Source organism: Cygnus atratus, chromosome 2 (assembly GCF_013377495.2).
Source record: "Cygnus atratus isolate AKBS03 ecotype Queensland, Australia chromosome 2, CAtr_DNAZoo_HiC_assembly, whole genome shotgun sequence".
In the NCBI taxonomy this organism is placed as follows: Eukaryota; Metazoa; Chordata; class Aves; order Anseriformes; family Anatidae; genus Cygnus; species Cygnus atratus.
The window spans coordinates 19,831,013-19,851,784 of NC_066363.1; the positions used below are offsets into that span (position 1 = coordinate 19,831,013).

Sequence of the window (20,772 nt, forward strand, 5' to 3'; positions counted from 1 at the left end):
CCGGCCATCTCGCCCTCCTCGGGCGGCTGCGGCGCGGCGCTCGCCCTCCTTCCCTCCCTCCCTCCCTCCCTCCCTCTCGCTGCGGGTCGCGTCTCGCCGCGCCCGTGGGCTTGGCTTGCGGCTGCTGCCTGCGCGGGGCTCGGCGTGAGTCACCCAGCCGGCGGCGCGGGGAGCCGAGCGCGCAGGCACACACGGAGGCGGCGGGGGCGGGTGGCTGCGGGGCGGCGAGCGGGCGGGGGCGACAGGCAGCGGCTCCCCGCCCGCCCACTCCCACATGCTGCCGAGCCGCAGTCAGCCGGAGCGCCGCTCCCTTCCCCAGCCGCCGATGACCTCGTCGCCCGCTCGCAGCCGCTGAGGAGCCCCCGGCGTCCCGGGGCATGGTACATCGCCCGCCCGCAGCCCCGTCCAGCGCCGCCCGCCTCGCAGCAGCAGCAGCAGCAGCAGCAGCAACCTCAGCCGCAGGGAGCCGCAGCCCGAGAGGAGCCGCAAGATGAACCCCCAGTGCGCCCGCTGTGGCAAAGTGGTCTATCCCACCGAGAAAGTCAACTGCCTGGACAAGGTGCTGGGGCGGGGGCGGGCGGCTCCGGGGCGGGGGGCGAGGCGGCAGGTGGCGGTTGAAGCACCGCCATCCGCTCCGGCTCAGCCCCGCGGGGCCGGGGCCGGTGGCCGGCCGTGTCACGGCGCTGACGCAGGGCTCGGGGCCGGGCCGGTTCCGCGGTCGCTGACGCCCGCCGGGGGCATCGCGGAGCCCTGGGGCCGGCCGCGGGTCCCCGGCGGGTTCCTCGAGGGCTGAAGTTGCGGGCGAGGCTGCGGGGGTCGGTGCCTTCTGGTGGCCGGGAGCCTCCGGCTGCCTCTTATGCAACGGGGCCGGTGGCAGCCGTGCCCCGTCCCTGGGGGCTGCTCGCCCCGGCAGGGCGGCCGGGCGAGCGAAGGAAAGGAGCTGCCGGGGGCAGAGCCGCCTTACGCGCTAAATTTAGTTGCTGCTAAGCGTGCCGAAGAGCCGAGCATCGCAGGAGTTGGTGGTTCCGTTCGCCCAGCATAGCGTGCCTAGCAAACGCTTTTTTTTCTCCCCCCCTCTCCCCCAACCCCTTTAACTAGACAAAAATGTCAAACTCCCGCCTCGGTTATCTTTAAAACAGTCCCGGCAAGGTCAGCGTGCTGAGGGCTTGGTGTTTGCTTCAGCAGAGAATTTGCATTTCTGCGAGTGTTTCGGAAGCTCCTTCAATTTCGCCTGAAAGTGATTCCTTTGATGTAGTTTACAGAAATCTATAATGTACGGCCAAAAATATTGACCTGTAATTGTGTTTTTACATTTCCTGTACCCTAAAATAGCTTTCAAAACATCGGCTTTGTAAGTAATTCTACTTTACATTTCTTTACAGTACTGGCATAAAGGATGTTTCCACTGTGAAGTTTGCAAAATGGCTCTGAACATGAATAACTACAAAGGATATGAAAAGAAACCTTATTGCAATGCGTAAGTATTGTAAATGTCAAGTCTTGCAGAAATGCACATGAAAAGAAAACCTGGCCATGGATGTTGTCAAATAGGTATTGTTGTGCTGTAAAAACTTAATCTGGAGATGTAGCCGTGCAGTCTAGAGCAGTTGAGTATCTTTTCAGATGGAGTCTTTTACTTGCATCAAAGTGATAGAAGGTGAAAATATTTGACGCTGATGTGTTCAGGCAGTGTTTTAATATAAGAACTCAGGATACAGGTTCTTTGCTCCAAGAAAGTGCCGGATCTGGTGCTGACTCCTATTATGTTCATTATTGGCCTGCCAGATTACAGTTATCCATTATGCAGCTCTCTATTTAGGGTTATGGACCTGATCAGCATTTTGTAATAAGAAAACAAAGTCCTTCTCAGTTGTGTAGTTTACCAAAGGCAATATCCAGTGACAGATCATGACAACCTATTTTTAAAACTGTTATGTTGTTCACATGTCTCAGATTACTAAAATAGATATTTACCAAATCCCTGCTTCTGGTGCTTCACACTATTTTGTATTTTGCTTCTCAGATTTGTTAAAGAAAATAGATGAGTTTTAGTTGTAGAATATAATCATGTAGTATTCCACTTCAAGACTTTATTATTATGTGAATTTTGAAGAGTACTTTGATGCTTGGCTTGCAAATACTACAGAAGAACATTTTGATACACACACACACGTTTATTGTTCTTCGTACCATGCTCCTAAGTGCATTTGTTAAGTGCACTTGTTAAGTGCATTTCAGTATGTTTTCATCTTTAGAAACATTTATAATGCGCTTTGTTAAAATGATACTTCTAATGAATGGAGAACCAAATTTCATCTTAGTATTATTCAGAATGTTGTTCATATATTGCTATTATTTTCACCTTTACCACCTTAAATATATACATAAAAAGAGAGATTTTAAACTATAGGGATATTGTATTTTTTTTTCAGAAATATTTTCTTATAATCCTTTAGAATATTTGTTTCATGTTGAGGTAAACAGTCTATGGCTGACCGCAGAACAGTTCAACAGCATATGCTTGTTTCTTGCAGGCTAAACTTGGTCAGTCAATGCCTATCTATCTGAAATAGGAATTTTGTTATAAAAAATGCTGTGCTGCCAAAACTTGAAACACCTGTTTCAATGCACATAGTTGTACTTAGATTATTTTAGGAACATACATTGTTACACACATTTCTAGTTTTCCTTGAAATGCTCTGCAGTGTGTGGGGGTTACATTAGAACTCTTGAAGTGTGTGGTGAGTTGCCAGTCTTACATGCTGTAGAGAAGGTCTCTAGGAAGGGAGACGACTCATGCTTCAGCAAGTGGCACGCTGCAATTCAGAACTGACCTAAAGCTTATTGGTCTTAGGTGGGACTCTGCTTTGGTAGTACTTGATCTGAAGTTTAAGTACAGGCTTACATCGCTTACAGAGGTTAAAGCTCTGATGGTACTTTGGTGCCTTTTATCTAACAGGTTGGGGTTGAATCTCCGTGGTTATACTTTGTTTGCTTGACCTTTCCTTTTCTTATACTTTGTAAAAACTGTTATCAAGTGCCCTCCATGCTATAGGTTGGGGTTTCCATGCTGTGTGTATTTAATTTCTGTTATCAGAGGGTTCATCTATGTAGTTGTGTGTGATGTGTCCTTGTGTTTATAAATGAGGGGGAATAAGGATGATGGATCTGTTGCGTACCATTCAGAACTGCTGTTCTTCCTAGTAGTTGCTCTAATAAGCTTTGTTATAGCGATCCTTGGAAAAATAATTGCTGGCTTTGCAATGTCCTGATATATGAAACAGGAAGAAACAATGTAAAAACACAGGAAAAGGGTTAATCTATCAAGTAAGAGCGAAATTTTAATATAGGTATTTCAACAATGGGTATTTTGTTCTTAAGTTTTGGTAAACTTAGTTATTTGGAAGATGCTTTAAACAAATACTCTAAATAATTGTAAGAGTCATGTGGAACCACTTATGGAAGACCAATGTGTATTTTGTAGTTTCAGTGAACTCTAATATCCTTCAAAGGAGGAGTATGTTGTTTATGCAAAGCTGTATTTTGAATATACAGTTTATTTAAATTACGGTATTTTGACATAGTACTCTTGCATCTCAAAGGTTACTCATTTGCAAAGCAGACGCCATTAAAGTATTTCCAATTAAGAATGTGTCTTTTCCAGTGTTCATTAGTATGAGGTAAATCCATTTTTATGTTAAATATTGCTTGATCAGAAAATCTGAGAAGAAAAGAATGCAAATTTACTCATACAAACACCTACAAGCTCTTGACAAAGAGCAATTACTGTTAGACTGTTTATTGAGGCCATCCATCAATGAGAGTGTAATTTGTAGATGAAAGTGAAAAAACTATGCACTAATTTGAATAGGAGAGCAATACCACTGAATTATTTCGTATGTTTGGAAGCCATAGGTAGCTTTTTATAAGGACAGTTGAAGAATATGTATCTTCAGTAATGCCTGTATCTGTTTGTTAGTTCAAAATTTAGATAGCACGTTTGAGTGTATTTTGACCTTTGAAGTTAAAATATCTTATTTTTTTTTTCAGATGCTGCAATTAATCATTTTTGTTTGAATACTAGCAAAAAGCAGAAGTTTGACTGTAATATATATATATATATTTTTTTTTCCGTTAGTATAAGAAACAGCTACTGATTTGTGCGTGTTTTACTACAATCTATACTTTTGGTGGAAGGTAGCAAGGTCAGAAATTAATGGGTTAACGGGGACTGGTAAGCCAAGAAGAAATATATTATGAAATACATTAATTTGCTGTCCATTAGAAAAGAACAGAAATACTTGTAAGTACAGGACTCTGCTTTGTTAATGCCAAGCTTTTGTTGGTCAGCCGGTCACATTTCCAGCTAATGGTTGTGATCACCTTTGTGATACGGATACATTGTCAGCAAAATAGCTGCTGGGTAGTAGAGATAATACAGGTCAAGAAGCTGAGCTCCCTAGCATTGCAGTTCTGATGCTACTTTTGCAAATTGTAGATTTATAAAAGATTTTGCAACTGGGTTATAAGAAAACTTTGTCTACATGTGCCTATGTTTAATATGGCTTTAAAAAGAATGATGTTTCTATCACAGTTTCCAGGAAGTTCATTAATGTCCCCTTTAAACCTTTTAGTTCACTTGTAGAGAAAAGATTATAAAACTTTGTTATCTCTATCTTCTCTATTGTTTATGTAATTTGTGAGCTGTTTGAGTCGGAATAGTTTCTCCACTTGTTTGCAAGGTGCCTAGAATTACTGGGGGTTTGATCTCAGCTGGGACCTTCCAGTATTACAGTACTCTCATGATCTATGATACTGCATTTCTCTGACTACTTGCCTTCACACTTCATCTGAAAGGCCTCATACAAAAAGTTTTGCATGTTTGTAGATACTTGGCATGTTGACACTGCTAGGTTTGCCTTATAACTTTGGTCTTGCCTTCCATTTGCTATCTGACTTCAGACAGGCTACTTTGCCAGAGAGCTGCCAGATTTGTGCAATAATATTAATGAGACTAAGGGCTCAGACTTGCAGTCTATTTTTGCAGTTCAGCCTGGTGCCGTGCAGGTGAATGAGCCACACTTCGTGTCTCTGAATATTCACATAGGTTAGAAGGGTTAGGAAGAAGGGTTAGGATGATAAAAATGGCTTGGGTAATACAAAGACTTGTTAAGTCAAGGTATCTTTAACGCAAATCTGAACCCTTGTTCTGCTTCAACATCTACAGACATATTAAACAAGTATTTAATATTATCTATATGGAAATAATAATAAGAAAAGTAATTATTATTATTTTTTGCAAACTCAGAGCTTATTCTTCTCAACTGCAAATAACCAGTATGATGCTAGGAAATGAATGGCATCCCGGTGCATCCCTAAGAATAGGAAATCAGGGAAGGGGGGGCAGGAAACCTGCGTGGATGAGCAAGGAGTTCATCGATAAGATCAAAAGGAAGAGGAAGGTCTATGAAATGTGGAAAAAGGGCCTGTCCTCTTGGGAGGAGTATAGAAGTGTTGTCAGGGCCTGCAGGGACACAACAAGGAAGGCTAAAGCCCACCTAAAGATGAGGCTTGCAAAAGAGATAAAACATAATAAGAAGGGTTTTTTTTTAAAGTATGTAAACAGTAAAACGAAAACTAGGGATAATGTGGGTCCCTTATTGAACGAGGGGGGTGTCCTGGTAACGGGAGATGCCGAGAAGGCGGAGATACTGAATGCTTTCTTTGCTTCAGTCTTTGCTACAAGGACTCCCCCCCTGGGACTCCTTGACCCTGGCGGGAGGAGAAAGGGGCTGGGAAATGGAGGGCTCCCACCTGGTTGATGAGAGAGTGGTTCAGGAGCATCTGAGTGGGCTCAATGCACACAAATCCCTGCGTCCCGATGGGATGCATCCACGTGTGCTAAGGGAGTTTGGCAGAGGTGATCGCCGAACCGCTCTCTATCATCTTTGAAAGGTCCTGGAGAACAGGAGAGGTGCCTGAAGATTGGAGGATAACCAATGTCACTCCGGTCCTCAAGAAGGGCAAGAAGGAGGATCCAGGAAACTACAGTCCAGTCAGTCTCACCTCTGTCCCTGGAAAGGTGTTGGAACAGCTTGTTCTGGATGCCATCTCCAAGCAATTGGAAGAGAAGAATGTTATGAGGAGTAGTCAGCATGGATTCACCAAGGGGAAGTCGTGCTCGACCAACCTCGTTGCCTTCTATGATGGCATCACCAGCTGGGTAGATGGGGGGAGAGCAGTGGATGTCATCTACCCTGACTTTAGCAAGGCTTTCGATACTGTCTCTCATGACATCCCGATAGCAAAGCTGAGAAAGTGTGGGATAGAGGAGTGGACAATAAGGTGGGTTGAGAACTGGCTGACTGGCCGAGCTCAGAGAGTGGTGATCAGCAGCACAGAGTCCGTCTGGAGACCTGTGACTAGCGGTGTTCCCCAGGGGTTGGTGCTGGGTCCGCTCTTGTTCAACATCTTAATTGACGACATTGATGAGGGAATAGTGTCTGCTCTCAGCAAGTGCGCTGATGACACAAAGCTTGGAGGAGTGGCCGACATGCCAGAAGGCTGTGCTGCCATTCAGCAAGACCTGGACCGGCTGGAGAGATGGGCAGGAAGAAACCAAATGGGGTTTAATAAGAGCAAGTGTAGAGTCCTGCACCTGGGAAGGAACAACCGCATGTATCAGTACAGGCTGGGGGATGACAGGCTGGGAGAGGAGCTCTGAGGAGAGGGACCTGGGGGTCCTGGTGGACGACAGGTTGACCATGAGCCAGCGGTGTGCCCTCGTGGCCAAGAGGGCCAATGGGATCCTGGCGTGCATTAAAAGGAGCGTGGCCAGCAGGTCAAGGGAGGTGATCCTCCCCCTCTACTCTGCCCTGGTCAGGCCTCACCTGGAGTACCGTGTCCAGTTCTGGGCTCCCCGGTACAAAAAAGGACAGGGATCTCCTGGAAAGAGTCCAGCGGAGGGCCACAAAGGTGATACAGGGCCTAGAGCATCTTCCCTATGAGGAAAGGCTGAGAGACCTGGGTCTGTTCAGCCTGGAGAAAAGAAGACTGAGAAGGGATCTCATCAATGTGTATAAATACCTGAGGTGTGGGAGACAGAGGGATTTGGCCAACCTCTTTTCAGTGGTTTGTGGGGATAGGACAAGGGGTAATGGCCACAAGACAGAGCACAGGAAGTTCCGCACCAACATGCGAAAGAACTTCACAGTGAGGGTGACGGAGCACTGGAACAGGCTGCCCAGGGAGATTGTGGGGTCTCCTTCTCTGGAGATATTCAAGGCCCGTCTGGACGCCTACCTGGGCAACCTGCTGTAGGGAACCTGCTTTGTCAGGGGGGTTGGACCCGATGATCTTTCGAGGTCCCTTCCAACCCCTTCATTTCTGTGATTCTGTGATTTTGGCAACTAACTGTCTGTGTACTAGTTCTCAAGCTTGTAAAATGATTGAATCGTGTAGGATGATTACATGGTAACTTTTTCTTAAGAATATTCATATAAATGCTTTTTTGACAGATTCACCAGACCAAAACACAAAACTACTTTTTATGCAAAATGTAGAAGCTGAAATGCATATTTTTGGAATGTTCTTTCCACATTAGCTATACCTGCTGATGCAAACAAGACTCCCTGCATGTGTGAACACATCTGACAGAGATGTATTTTTTAATTTTTGCAAAACCTAATAGCTTAAGCTTCTGCATACCTGATATACCCTCTTGCCAAAGGCAAACAGTCTCACTATTGGAATAAATCCTTCTGAAATACTTAGTATCTAAAATTTTGCTAATCGCCTGCACACAGGGTAGCTTCATTCAAGTTTTTATTTATGACAGTCACCATATGGAATGATTACATAACTTTGAAATTTAAATCTACTGCCATCAGTCTTAGCATGGATTATTGACATGAAGAAAAAACTCATCATCGCCTTATTTTTTCTAGGTTTAATTTTTTTTAACTCATGCTAGTAGGAAATAGATATGCAAATACGTTTGAAATATTGTGATGTTAGAAGACTTGTACTATAGTTTTGATCTACAAATACAGTCAAACTATACATTGTAAAATACTATAGGGAAGAGATGTAAAATGTCAGTTATTTTATCCAGCAGCTTGGAAATGATAAAAACACAGTACAACTTTTTGGGCAGTCAGATAGGTTAGAAGTGAATGCAGCTGCTGGTAATCAGATGGAATCTGTTGCCCTTAGAGAGAAACTTCAGTATAAGGGTTTGATTTTAGTCGTGAAATGTGCATTGGTTTTCTTTCAACCAGTCAGGAATCTTTTAGAAGGTGGACAGGTATGTGATGATATGATTTGTAATAAAATTAGTTAGCATTATCTTATTTTTCAATATTGATTTTGGTGGATGAATATTTCTCAATTTAAACATGGCAATAAGAAAGAAAATTACTTGGTAAGGAGCCGCAAGAGTAATCCTTCTGAAGTATGATGGCGACACTTTTAGGAGTTGCAGAAAAGAGAGTGCAAAGGGTAAACAGATTTTTGTTTTTTACTTTTCCATCATCAGCTGCTACTGAACACCTTATTTAGTGTAAAAGGATAACACCGAGTTTGGGTTGAGGAATCAGATTTTTTTTATGCCGGAGTTACTGTTACAGCCAGTTATCATTATTATTATTTTTTCTTCTGTTTTGGGACTTTCCAGCTGTTTCTGATAATTTGTTTGTTCAAAAATAAGCTATTATATAGACCATCCCCAAATGGTCATTCTTATGGAAGAAATAACCCAGAAACTGCCATGCAAACCTTTCTAGAAGGCAAAGATTTACTCTTTATCACTTTTTAAATTTTGTGTATTGAAGACTTTTGTCATAGGATGTAGTATAAAATGAACAATGCAAATAACAGAACTGTTAGAAAAATGGCTCAAGGCAGAGGGTCTCAAGACAGAGCTAAATATGCATATATCATTAAAGTCCATTATTTCTGATTCAGCATCCCATTAAGTATGGACTCCAGTATCTGAGAACGGTTATTACGTCTCTGCTCAGTCATATTTTCTATAAAAAAACAGCTCTCTTTCCTCACAGATCATATTTTCTGTTTATTTTTGTTTCTCTACCTTCATGTGTCAAATGGTCCATCTATGTATTGAATTGTAGTGCCCAATGGAGCATTACCAGAACTGGTAGAATAGGAAGAGTGCCCATGCAACTCTCATATAATATTTTCCCCCTAAGTCCCAGTGCAGTCTTTGCCACTTTATTTTCTCCCAAAGTCAAGCTATTGTTGAGTCATATTCAGATTGTTGTAGGCTATGGTTTTATCTTTCTATGCAGAACTGCATCATCATCAGTTGTTGTTATCCATTATCTGAACAGTTAATTATTCTTGGCAAAGCGTACAATCTTCTACTTGGTACTGATTGAACTAAATCTCCAATTTTTTTTCCCCAGGCTGTTTCTCCAATTTGTCAACTTCATTTTATATCCTAATTCTGTTCTCTAATGTGCTTACAGCTCCATCCTATCAACCTTCCCCCACCAGAGAGGTTATAAGCACATTGCAAATTTAATAAGTGCAATCTTCATTTCATCTTCCAGGTTGCTGGGTGAAAGCATAGAATGGTATTGGGCCTGGTATGTACCTCTGCATCCTTCCCTTCTAATAGTGAGCAGTGATGAATGATTGAAGTACTTCTCTGCCTAGTCATGAAGTGCTAGATCAGGTTTTAAATTCTGCATAAGAAGAAAGCAAAATTGTGAAAGAGCATAATAACTGTTAATATTCAGGCAAACCCTGCTTAAATGTGAACAGCTACAGGAACTCCTGTAGAGGAAACATAGGTTCCTGCTACGTGGTGCTGTGGTATCTGACTTGGTTAACTGAGTATTAAGTCCAAATTAGAATTTATGGTATCCAGTAATGGAAAGGAGCATAGGACAAGAATCCAAGGCTGCTCTCTAGACCGACTGAAGGAGCTTCTTAGGCAACATTTATTTGAGTCTCAGGAAGGTGTTTGATGCTTAAGTTTAAACTGTTTGAAGAAGGCAAATGTTTTGATCCCTATGACTGTATCTGAGTAATGGGATGCAAAAATATTTCTGAGGTTCCATTTCAGTGTGTTCAGTTGGCTGTATCCTGATCGTGTGTTTGAATGAGACCTGCATATGACTCCTTACGTGAAAGTGCTGGTGAATATTCAGGGAGGTAACTCTGTGTGCTCCAGCAGGTCCTTTGTTTTGGGTTGTTGCAGGCTGTGGAAAGCATTGTTGAGTGCTACAGCTTAGCTGCAACCAGCCTGCTTCCCTGCTGGTGCAAATGGAGTAGAAAAACTGCCCCAAGGGAGATAAGTTTTTTCATGTTTTCTGTCAGAGGGGTGAATTCTTAGACTATACTGAGCCAGTATTGTCATGTCTAGTACCCAGTGTGAGTGGAGGGTCTATGTTTGGAATGTATGTTTTAGTGTTCTGCTAGTTGGTATAGTTGCTTCAAAGGTACAATTGCAGTTCACTGTTACATAAGACATTGCTAGGGCAAATAAATAGAATATTTTCAAATGAGTATTATATGTTTTATTTTTATTTTAATGCAAGACTGCAATAAATATGACATTCAAAGCTTTTTGCAAGCAATGTTTGTAGAAATCCTTGCTGTGTGGAAACCTGATCTGTTGCCAGTTTTTGCCTTGATTCATGTGAATACATGGTTTTAATTTGTATAGTCATTGGTCATCATAGAGTGCAGGTAATTTTTCCGTGGAAGAGCTTATACATCTCTTTGGTACCAATAGTCACAAGATAAAGAAAAATATTCTTCTCACAAGATAAAGAAAAAATATTCTTCAGGGACTGTAGTTACTGAGAGACAATTTCATTAATTGTGATTTTCTTTGCTCGTTGGTATTTTAACCACTGTTAATACTCAACATAATCTTTTTTTTTTTTTCTTAATAGGTATCACTTACAATAGTCATACCTAAAGAATGATGAAGTTTGTTTCAGTTATATTTACTAAAATATTTAGGCAGCGTAACAAGGACAACAGATGAAATCTTGTGATTCCACATTGTTTACTTATTTGCATTGCACAGCTTGAGCTTTGGAAGGGGTAATAACTGGTTGTAGTGAGTCTGTGAAATCTTGACGGTATGTTTTGTTAATGGTTTTGTGAGTTAACTGTTTGGGGGTTTTAAATGTTTTTAGCCATATAATTTCCTGTCACATTTGCTAAAGAACTTAAAAAACGTATTTTCACTTTTCTGAATTTGAACTTCTGTGCTGCTCTGTTAATACTGTTGATGGTCACAAGTGAACCTGCTGACCTGATAGGCTATTTCTTTGTAAAGCTTTAAGAAAAATATGTGTGTGTTCCAGCCTTTCATGTCACTTTGAATTTTCAGAATAGATGATAATGGAGAACGACAACATCAAGTCAGTCAGCTCAGTGCCAATAAACAGCTTTTGATGTTTACATATAATGTCACTGGAAGCTTTTCATAATTATCCAGACAACTTAACAATCTTGGCTGAGGGTCAATCAATATTATTTTTATACTTTTAATGTTGTGGGGTGCTTACAGAAGTTTTGCTGAATTTAGGGATTATAGAAGCTATGTACAGTGCACGGTTCAGTTGTGTGATGTTTTGGTTCCTTACAAAGGAGACTGTAGGCAGGGAAAAGTTTACTATGAGAAGAGGTGAGTGAAGTACTTGTTGAATAACTGGTCTGTCTGCATGTAAATTAAATCAACCAGTTCATTCTGCTCCTAATTACATAATCTCACACAGCAACTTTTTGAAAAGCTAAAAAAACGCTGTTAATTCTCTTTCTTGATCCATGGATTAGTCCATTTCTTCTCTCTTGATGTTAGATTAGACCTAATAGTGTATCAAAGTTGAACATGGTATTTTCTTCTGTGATGGATTTGTGGAGGCTGAAGAGAGCAGGGTTGTTACCTGTGTAACTTTTACTTGTATCAGGAGAAAGTGTCTGAATGACGAGCAGTCCAGAATATTCAATTTCTTGTGTTTCCTCCTTCAGCTGTCTCTTTCCCCTCCACTCCCCCAAATCCTTTTGCTCTCAGTTGCAGTAGAAGTGTGTGACCATAGTTGATTCCATAATACCTTAATGTGAGGAAGACATAAAATTGTGCCATCAAAGTCACAGCTGAGAGAGGTCTATGGCAGCTTAGTTTTGGAAATGAAAAACTAATTGTAATTTGACCAGTAATTATTTAAGCATATATTGCAAAAGCTTTTTCTGGGAGGTGCATAGGTAATCTTTAAAGAGTGTTTCTTAAAATGTAAAACTGTATGGAAGCTGTGTAAATTTCCTTCTTTTAAGATCTTCATTCACAGTTTCCAAAATTCATCTGGATTTTTTTTTTCCTTAGAAGAGCAAATGTTTGGAGGTCAGTCATGTTCTGTCTCCCTAAATGGCAGCATTTTTTCACACAGGTGTATTGCTCTAATGCCACTGTCACAAATTTAAAAATAAATTCATACTACATTTTAATTTAGCTATTTCATACCTCAGGTGTGTGCATATATATATATTTTTTTGGAACTTGGTAAGCTAAACGATAATAGCTGTTTTCATTTTGTTTTGTTTCAGTTTTACTCTGGAGGAATTCAATACTTGTAATACAATTCCTTCCAGCATCAGAGTACTATAAATAGAAATATTTAGGGAAAGATTAAGAGAATAAGATACTGCTTTTAGACTTAATTAAAATGCAAGTGGCTAAGCTTTGTAGAGGAAAAAAGTGGTAAGATGAGATAATTTGCCTAAATTAAAAAGAAATACAAGAAAAAAAGCCCCACAAGAAACAGCATAATGTTGCTTTATTTAAATAAATAAATAAATAAAAACCAAAAACAAACAGAACCAGGGACTATTCCTGCTGAACAGTGTTGAGTGGCATGCATTCACAGCGAGTGGGGTGTTCATGTGTTGTATTGCAACGCTTATGCGCATGTACGAATGCAGGAGGAAGGACATTCCTGACTGGGTTTGTCAGGTCGTACAGAAAGAAAAGGGGCAAACGTGAGGATTTCTGGCAGCGGAAGTGCTCAGTGAGTGGTTGACCAGAAGATGGTTACCACAGTTAGAACTAGCAAAGTGCTTGGTGTGTTGATACCAAGGGGAGGCTGCAATCTGTGTTTTAAAGAACCTACCTGAAAAAATATATGTTTAAAAACAAAGCTTCTTAAGGGACTTGGTGTATATATATTTAAGCTACTGGTGTGCTTGATACAATGATGGTAGTGCTTTTGTTGATGTAGTATCTGAAGGGTAGTAGAGAAGTTGGGGGGGAATAGAGAAGGAATGCCTGTTGGAAGAAGCATTTTGCAAGAACAGTTGCTGAATGGCCTATCATGTGGGCGCATTAGATATAAATTTTGCTATAACATAAAAAGGTCTCTGAGTTTTATTTTGTAGTAGTTGATATGATTTTGTCAGGCTACCAGAAAACAGAGATGAAGTTTGTTACAACAGTTATTAGCATAACTTGTTGAAATACTGTAGCATTATCACAAAATTTGTAGGAGGAATGGAGAAAGGGAAAACCAGACTGGAGGAAAAGTATCAAGAGATATATTTAGAAGAATAATATTCCCTGAAATATCTGAAAGGGATTGACAGGTCTAGTAAATGAGACTGAACGATAAATATTAAGGGAAACTTAACAGTGATGATGTGTCTACTTATATGAGAGATAAAGAGAATGCATGCATGCAAGGGAAGCAAGGATACAGAGATGGAAAGAAGAAATGATTAAATAATTTACAAGAACACATGAGCTTTTCAATTATCTCCTAAACGGTCACATTTTTGGCCCTGGTTGCGAGTGGGGTACTCTCCTAGAGGACGGTCAGTTGGAATGTGACAGGAGCTTTTGGTTTTATTTTGACTGAAGACCTTTGGCTAGCCAAAGGGGATTAAACACAGCCATTCTTGGGTAGCTCACTTTTAAGACTACTATGAGGTTTGTTTTATGGTTGTGTCAGAAATGTTGGAAATCCAGATTAACAAGGATGGAAGAAGCTGGAAGAAGAAAAAGAAAGAGCCAAGTAGTTTAGCTCTGACTGAGCCAGTCTTCTCCATCTAATACATTTCCATGCAGTTCTTGCAGGGACTGTCATGGAATATTCACTCTCAGGCTCAGTTCTGTTAATCCTGTTATTTTAACAATAATAAATTGATATTCAGAACGGAACAAGAGATACCATTATTATATGAAATATGATTTGATTTATTGGCACTGCAGGTACTGAAGAATAAGTCCTGCTTTGAGGAACTTTCAGTGAAGTTTTTAAATTGTTATCAAATTAGAAATTCATAAGGATTTTCTGGGCAATGCAATAAAATACAGTTTCTCACTTAATTTTGTGCCCCTGAAAAGAATGTCTCTGTACACTGAAATATTAGGCTATTAAATAAAGTCTCCATGAAGATGAAAAGCTTGAGGGGAAAATAAGAAATACAATGAGAATCATGTGAAAATGAGAACAGCATATATGATTATTTTTTCTGATAGTCTAATGCAGGCAAAATGTGAACATTTTTGTTTCCAATGAGATGAATGGATATTCTTCTGTACAGTAATAACTTAGATTGGTAGTGTTAATTTTTTGCATTTGTCAGTTATGAACAACTCAGCATAGGCAGATAATTACTTTTGGAGCATGTTTTTAAATGTAACAGATTATCTGGTTTTATAGGCTACTATGCGTCTTCTGTATCAATTAATATTTTTGTAAACTAGGAAAAGTTAGAAATATTTATAAGTAGGGATTTCTGTTCTTGTTACTTCAGGAAGTTTGGAAAGACATCCTGAAGTCTGAAGAGAAGCTGGTCAAACCTTTACATGGATCAATTCTGTATGCTAAAGACTTTCTTTCAGGGTGACTTGTGCTCTTGTGAAGGAGAAGCTCAAAAGAGTAATATACAAATTCCTTGCACTGATTAAATACTTTGCTTTCATGACTAAGTTACTGCTGCTTCAAGCCTCATTTGGGTCAGCAGCAGGAATCTCTCTTACTACCCAAAAGGAAATGACAGATCATATGTCTCCTATGCAGAATAATACTGTACATGGAATGTATTAACAAAGGGAAAATTTAAGCTTGTCGAGCTGGGTACAGATGCAAAGGAGACTGTAATGTGCTTTTAGAAGTTGAAGGAAACAGGGCAAAAATGTTTATTTTTCTCTAATTACTTATTCCACCCTGAGGGGAATGGCAGCTCCTCTTTTTCATAGCATGCTCCATCCCGTCCTTTCTGCTGTGCTGTAGACACAGGCTCTGACAGACTTTGTTAGGTTAGCAGATCAGCCCCTTTGTTTTCTTCTCCAATTTTTTCTTTGTGCATCAGCAAAGCCACCTGGCTGTTCAATTTCAGATCTCTCCAATGGGTTTCTCATCTCTATTGCATACTTTGAGTGTGACTAATTCAACGTCTGATGTGCTATGACACTGCCCATGATGTGAGAGACAGATGTGTCTCCCTTGTATTTCCATGTGCATTGTTTGTGTACATCCTGGATCTCAATTGGAAATGTTTCAGGGTCTCCTTTAGATGTGTATTTTTAAAACGTTTGTTACAATAAGGCACTACACAACTGGGATAACAGGCATTGGTACATGCAGGTAATAGTAGCTATACATCTCATGCTGAAGAAATTGGAACTGGGCGGGCGTTCATGAACAGATGGATTGTTATGAAACTTCCACATTGATAACATATCAGATTAACAGTTCTCAGTAATAATTTATACTAATTCTATACCTGTTTTGATTTTTTTTTCAATTGAATAATTGCTTACTAGGAAATGTTTTGCAGGAATCTGCCAGTTTAAACTTGTTTCTTTCCTCATGTAGGAATCTGTATTTTAACTGTCTTGGGTTTATAGTAGTAGAATGCTTAATTCCAGGGACAAAGTATTTAGCATTGTCACTTGGATTTATTTTACTTACATGTTTTTTTACTGAAACAAACTTTATCAAAACATGAAAATATTATGTATGTCAGTTATGTATGTTAATTTTATTATAGTTGTATGTTACATTTAGCATTATGATGACAGTTTGGAAATCACAGAGTCATAGAATGGTTTGGCTTAGAAGGGTCCTTTAAAGATCACCTAGTCCAAGCTCCCTGCCATTGGCAGGGACATCTTTCACTAGATCAGGTTGCTCAAATCCCTGCCCAGTCTGGCTTTCAACATTCCCAAGGATGGGACACCTGCCGCTACTCTTGGCAACCTGTTCTGGTGGCTCACCACTCTTGTGAAAAATTTCTTCCTTCCATCCAATTGAAATTCATCCTCTTTCACTTTAAAACTGTTGTCCCTTGTCCTGTCACTACAGGCATTGGTAATAGCCCATAAATGTGGAAGGAGATAGAATACGCTGCTCAGGAGCATGGAGTTGCAGTACAGCTGGAGTTCTGTAATATAGCTTGTGAAGAATAGCTATTTTAAGAAGATAATTTTTTGAAGAAAAATTTTTTTGAAGAAAATTTCGAATATTTAAAAAAAATAAATTGAGTCACAATTCTTAAAAAAGTTTTTCCCAGTCATGGGTAATTTTAAGAATACTATGAGTACATTCAAGCAACTGCATGCAAGACGCTCTGCTGCTCCCTGAGGTGCGGGAGGAAGTTTAAATGAAGTTCATAGTACTAATGTCCTTGTAGAGCACTTTAACACATAGGATTTACAGTTGTAGCAGTCTCTAATTTTCACTTTTTTCTTATTAGACATATATTCTTTTAATTTTATTAGGGTTTTATTGACAGCTGTGTTCTATCTATTTCATGTAGGTTTCAATTAAATTTCTGGTCCACTCCCCATTACTTTAATGTGCCAAGCAATGTATTGGAAGGAGTATTTACAAGAAGTATGTTGAATATCACCCTGGAAAGTCAAGTCAGGATCTAGAACATAGTTAACTCCAAACAATCACAAGGCTGTTAAAACATTTACAAGGACAGTATCTCAATATATTCAAATTTGATTTTCTCACAGGCATATAGAATTAATTTTGAATTGGATTCCTTACATTCAGTGGTTTTTGCTCACTATAGGATCATTTTAGAAGGTTTTGGCTCAAGGTCTAAAACTGATAGTGTATCTGCTGGAGTTTTTGGTTTTGAAATAAAGTTTACAGATAAAATTTAGTCTTGTATATCAGACTTCCTTTGGAACTTGATGTCTTCTGTAGTCATGTGTGATTAATATACTCTTGAAATGGACGCTAGCTTTAAACTTAAAATAATTAGAAGTTGTGAATAAACATGTTTTGTGTCCTATGAATGATGATTCTGTTGCTGTATTTAAATCTTATTTGAAAAAAACCTTTCAGAGAAGAGGCACTCTATTTGCATGGGTGGCTTTTCTTACCTAAGATATAGACTATGTCAATTTGTATTATCTTGCAAGGAACAGCTCTGCTTCATATCTACAATCCAAAAGAAAGACAATGCCCCATGTACTATCTTGAGAGTTCTAGCTGAAACTGTTAAAGTTGGGGAGATTTTATATTTGACTCATTGGTGCTTCCTTGTGTTTCACAGTGGAATGACCTGTTATGGTTTTGTACATTTTTCTATTGCAACATAACTATTTGCTTAGTAACTGTGATCAAATTGAAGTTTAGGTAAAAATGATTCCTCTACCTTTCCTCACAGCTGTATGCACAACAGCTTTCACCTGAAACAGATATTTTTTGATTCTAGATTTGAAAGAAAGTACCCGTAAGTGCTAAACAAAACAAACAAATAAACAAACAAAAATTAATGGTATTATTTTTCTATCCTTCGTTTCTTATAGTGAAAAAATATACTGAACCATAAAATACATTATTACTTGAAAAATGTTAATTCTGGAAAGAATTACGTAGGTCATTTCAGTACATACATTCCTTGCATTTTTTTTCAGATTTTTTTCATTTCATTGTTACTTGTAATAAAGCTTACATTAATTTTCCAAAGTTCTTCTTCTGAAGTAAAGTAAGAGAAAAATAAGTGATCTGGTACTTTCTTTAAAGAAATAAACAGCATTGTTTATTTCTTCAAGGCACCATTTCTGTATCTGCTATAAAACAAGTATACTGAAAAAGTCACAGAATCACAGAATTGTCTAGGTTGGAAGAGACCTCCAAGATCACCTAGTCCAACCTCTCACCTAACACTAACAAGTCCTCCATTAAACCATATCGCTAAGGTCAACATCTAAACGTCTCTTAAAGACCTCCAGGGATGGTGACTCAACCACTTCCCTGGGCAGCCCATTCCAATACCTAACAACCCTTTCAGTAAAGAAGTTCTTCCTAATACCCAACCTAAACCTCCCCTGGCGCAAATTTAGCCCATTCCCCCTCGTCCTGTCACCAGGCACGTGGGAGAATAGACCAACCCCTACCTCACTACAGCCTCCTTTAAGGTACCTGTAGAGAGCGATAAGGTCACCCCTGAGCCTCCTCTTCTCCAGGCTGAACAATCCCAGCTCCCCCAGCTGCTCCTCGTAAGACTTGTTCTCCAGACCCCTCATCAACTTCGTCGCCCTTCTCTGGAGTCTCTCAAGCACCTCGATGTCCTTCTTGTAGCGAGGGGCCCAAAACTGAACACAGTACTCGAGGTGTGGCCTCACCAGAGCCGAGTACAGGGGGGCAATCACTTCCCTAGACCTGCTGGCCACACTGCTTCTTATACAAGCCAGGATGCTGTTGGCCTTCTTGGCCACCTGAGCACACTGCTGGCTCATATTCAGCTGACTATCAACCAGTACTCCCAGGTCCTTCTCTGCCAGGCAGCTTTCCAACCACTCATCTCCCAGCCTGTAGCTCTGCTTGGGGTTGTTGCACCCCAGGTGCAGGACCTGGCACTTGGCCTTGTTGAACTTCATACAGTTGGCCTCAGCCCATTGGTCCAGCCTATCCAGATCCTCCTGCAGAGCCTTCCTACCCTTGAGCAGATCGACACATGCACCTAACTTGGTGTCATCTGCAAACTTACTGAGGGTGCACTCAATCCCCTCATCCAGATCATTGATAAAGACATTAAAGAGGACTGGTCCCAGTACTGAGCCCTGGGGGACTCCACTAGTGACCGGCCTCCAACTGGATTTGACTCCATTCACCACAGCTCTTTGGGCTCGGCTATCCAGCCAGTTTATAATCCAACGAAGCATATGCCAGTCCAAGCCACGAGCAGCCAGTTTCTTGAGGAGAATGTTGTGGGAAACGGTTTCAAAAGCCTTAAAAGTCATCTGTATTGATTGTAGTAAATTAAAGAGTAGATGGGCACGAGCTGGGAAAGCATCTGTACTCAGAGCCCTACAAATTGTGAAGCAGGCATCAATTTTCCCAAAGAAGTGATGGAATTATTTTTTGAATAGAGGCGGCTTAATCACACCTTTAGTATGTTGGAAGGCACTGGATATGAAACCAACAGGTACTGTTAGAAACAGACATCTGAGCTGGAAAGATTTTCCATATGCCAGTATCTTTATGAAGCCTGTACTAAGTAGACCTTCATAAACAATTCTGGTGATGCATAGGAATTCTGTGTTGAACTTGCAATATAGATTGCAGAATACAGAAAAGCAGAAAAGACTTGCCGTTCCTGTAAAAAATCAGAACTTAAACCAGGAATGCAGTGATGGCATGAAGAGAAAGATCCTGCAGAGTCAGAATGTCATTTATTTATGCTGTCATTTTAAATGTAAAACACTTGAATAGCACACTAGTCAATTACTTCAATTGTTTGGGTAGTGCCTAGTGTTAGTGGATTTACATGGAAGGCTTAGTTACATGAAGCTGATGGACAAAAATACTATAAAATAATAAATGTCTCTGGTGGGAGACTGAAATTCTTCATGTCTTGGAGCATCATTTCAAAGGAGGGACCAGTGAAGTGTCACACAAGCTTTTCCCATTGCAGGGAAATCGACCTTACAAAAAGATATACACACAAGGATAGTGGAGAATGTGGTTAATTTTTATTTTAACTGACATAAATTATTAAGACTAGTAGCCATTTCTGTAAGACAAGAAATATGTCAAGCAGTGGGGAGAGAAGTACTTACTGAACAGTACCAATGGCACAAAACAGGGGCACATTAAAGCACAGCCTGCCTGAAACAGGAGTGGGAAGATGCAGAAGTGCAATGTTTCAGGAAGGTTGGAGTACAGATCAAGTTGTCACTCTGTGAGAATTCAGAGTAGAAAGAGCACTGCACATATTATATGTTCATTAAATGTTTAAAACAGGCAAAAGAACTTAAAAGTCATGACTGAATAATGCTGGCAAGTTTCCCTTTCTGTTCTATCTACATAGGTTGTTAAATGATTCTCCTTGCCATGGTAGCTGAGAGCCTGCCAGGAGCACATTAAGCAACATGATTAATGTCTGTCACATGTTTATTCTCTCATCTTCTCCCCAGCAGGTGGTGTGTATATGCAGTGTGGGTTTTTTGTAGGTTTAAAGAAAACAAGGCTGTTTGCGAAGATGCGTGTATGTGTAAAGGAAGGTGGTGTCAAAGAAATGGAATGTACTTGGAGCAGAAAGGGTTTGTGATGGCCCTGAGTTCCTGAAAACCGGGCTGAGTAAGGAACAAATTTCTTCAAGGAAGGTTCTGTCTCCACTGCAGATGATTTCTGTTCCTGTATAGACTTTTACTTAGCCAGTAGTAGTATAGTGGGAAACCAGAGTCTTCCTCCCTTAAATTTGGGTTGCTTCTTAAAATATTAAGTCACATTTGGGATGAGGGCAATAATTAGAACTTTGTCTGAAACT

At 40.3% G+C, this 20,772-nt stretch overlaps 1 protein-coding gene across 2 annotated transcripts in view; it reads left to right on the forward strand.

Moving 5' to 3' along the window:
• Nucleotides 1-274: 274 nt before the first annotated feature.
• Nucleotides 275-20,772, forward strand: part of NEBL (nebulette) — a 257,642-nt gene continuing 237,144 nt past the window's right edge. Inside the window, exons 1-2 of one of the 2 annotated variants that reach the window (XM_035545546.1) lie at nt 275-559; nt 1,383-1,477. In XM_035545546.1, coding sequence (XP_035401439.1) covers nt 491-559; nt 1,383-1,477 — 164 coding nt within the window. In that variant the 5' untranslated portion in view covers nt 275-490. The remainder of the gene's footprint in view (nt 560-1,382; nt 1,478-20,772) is intronic. The other variant, XM_050709174.1, reaches the window with a different exon arrangement.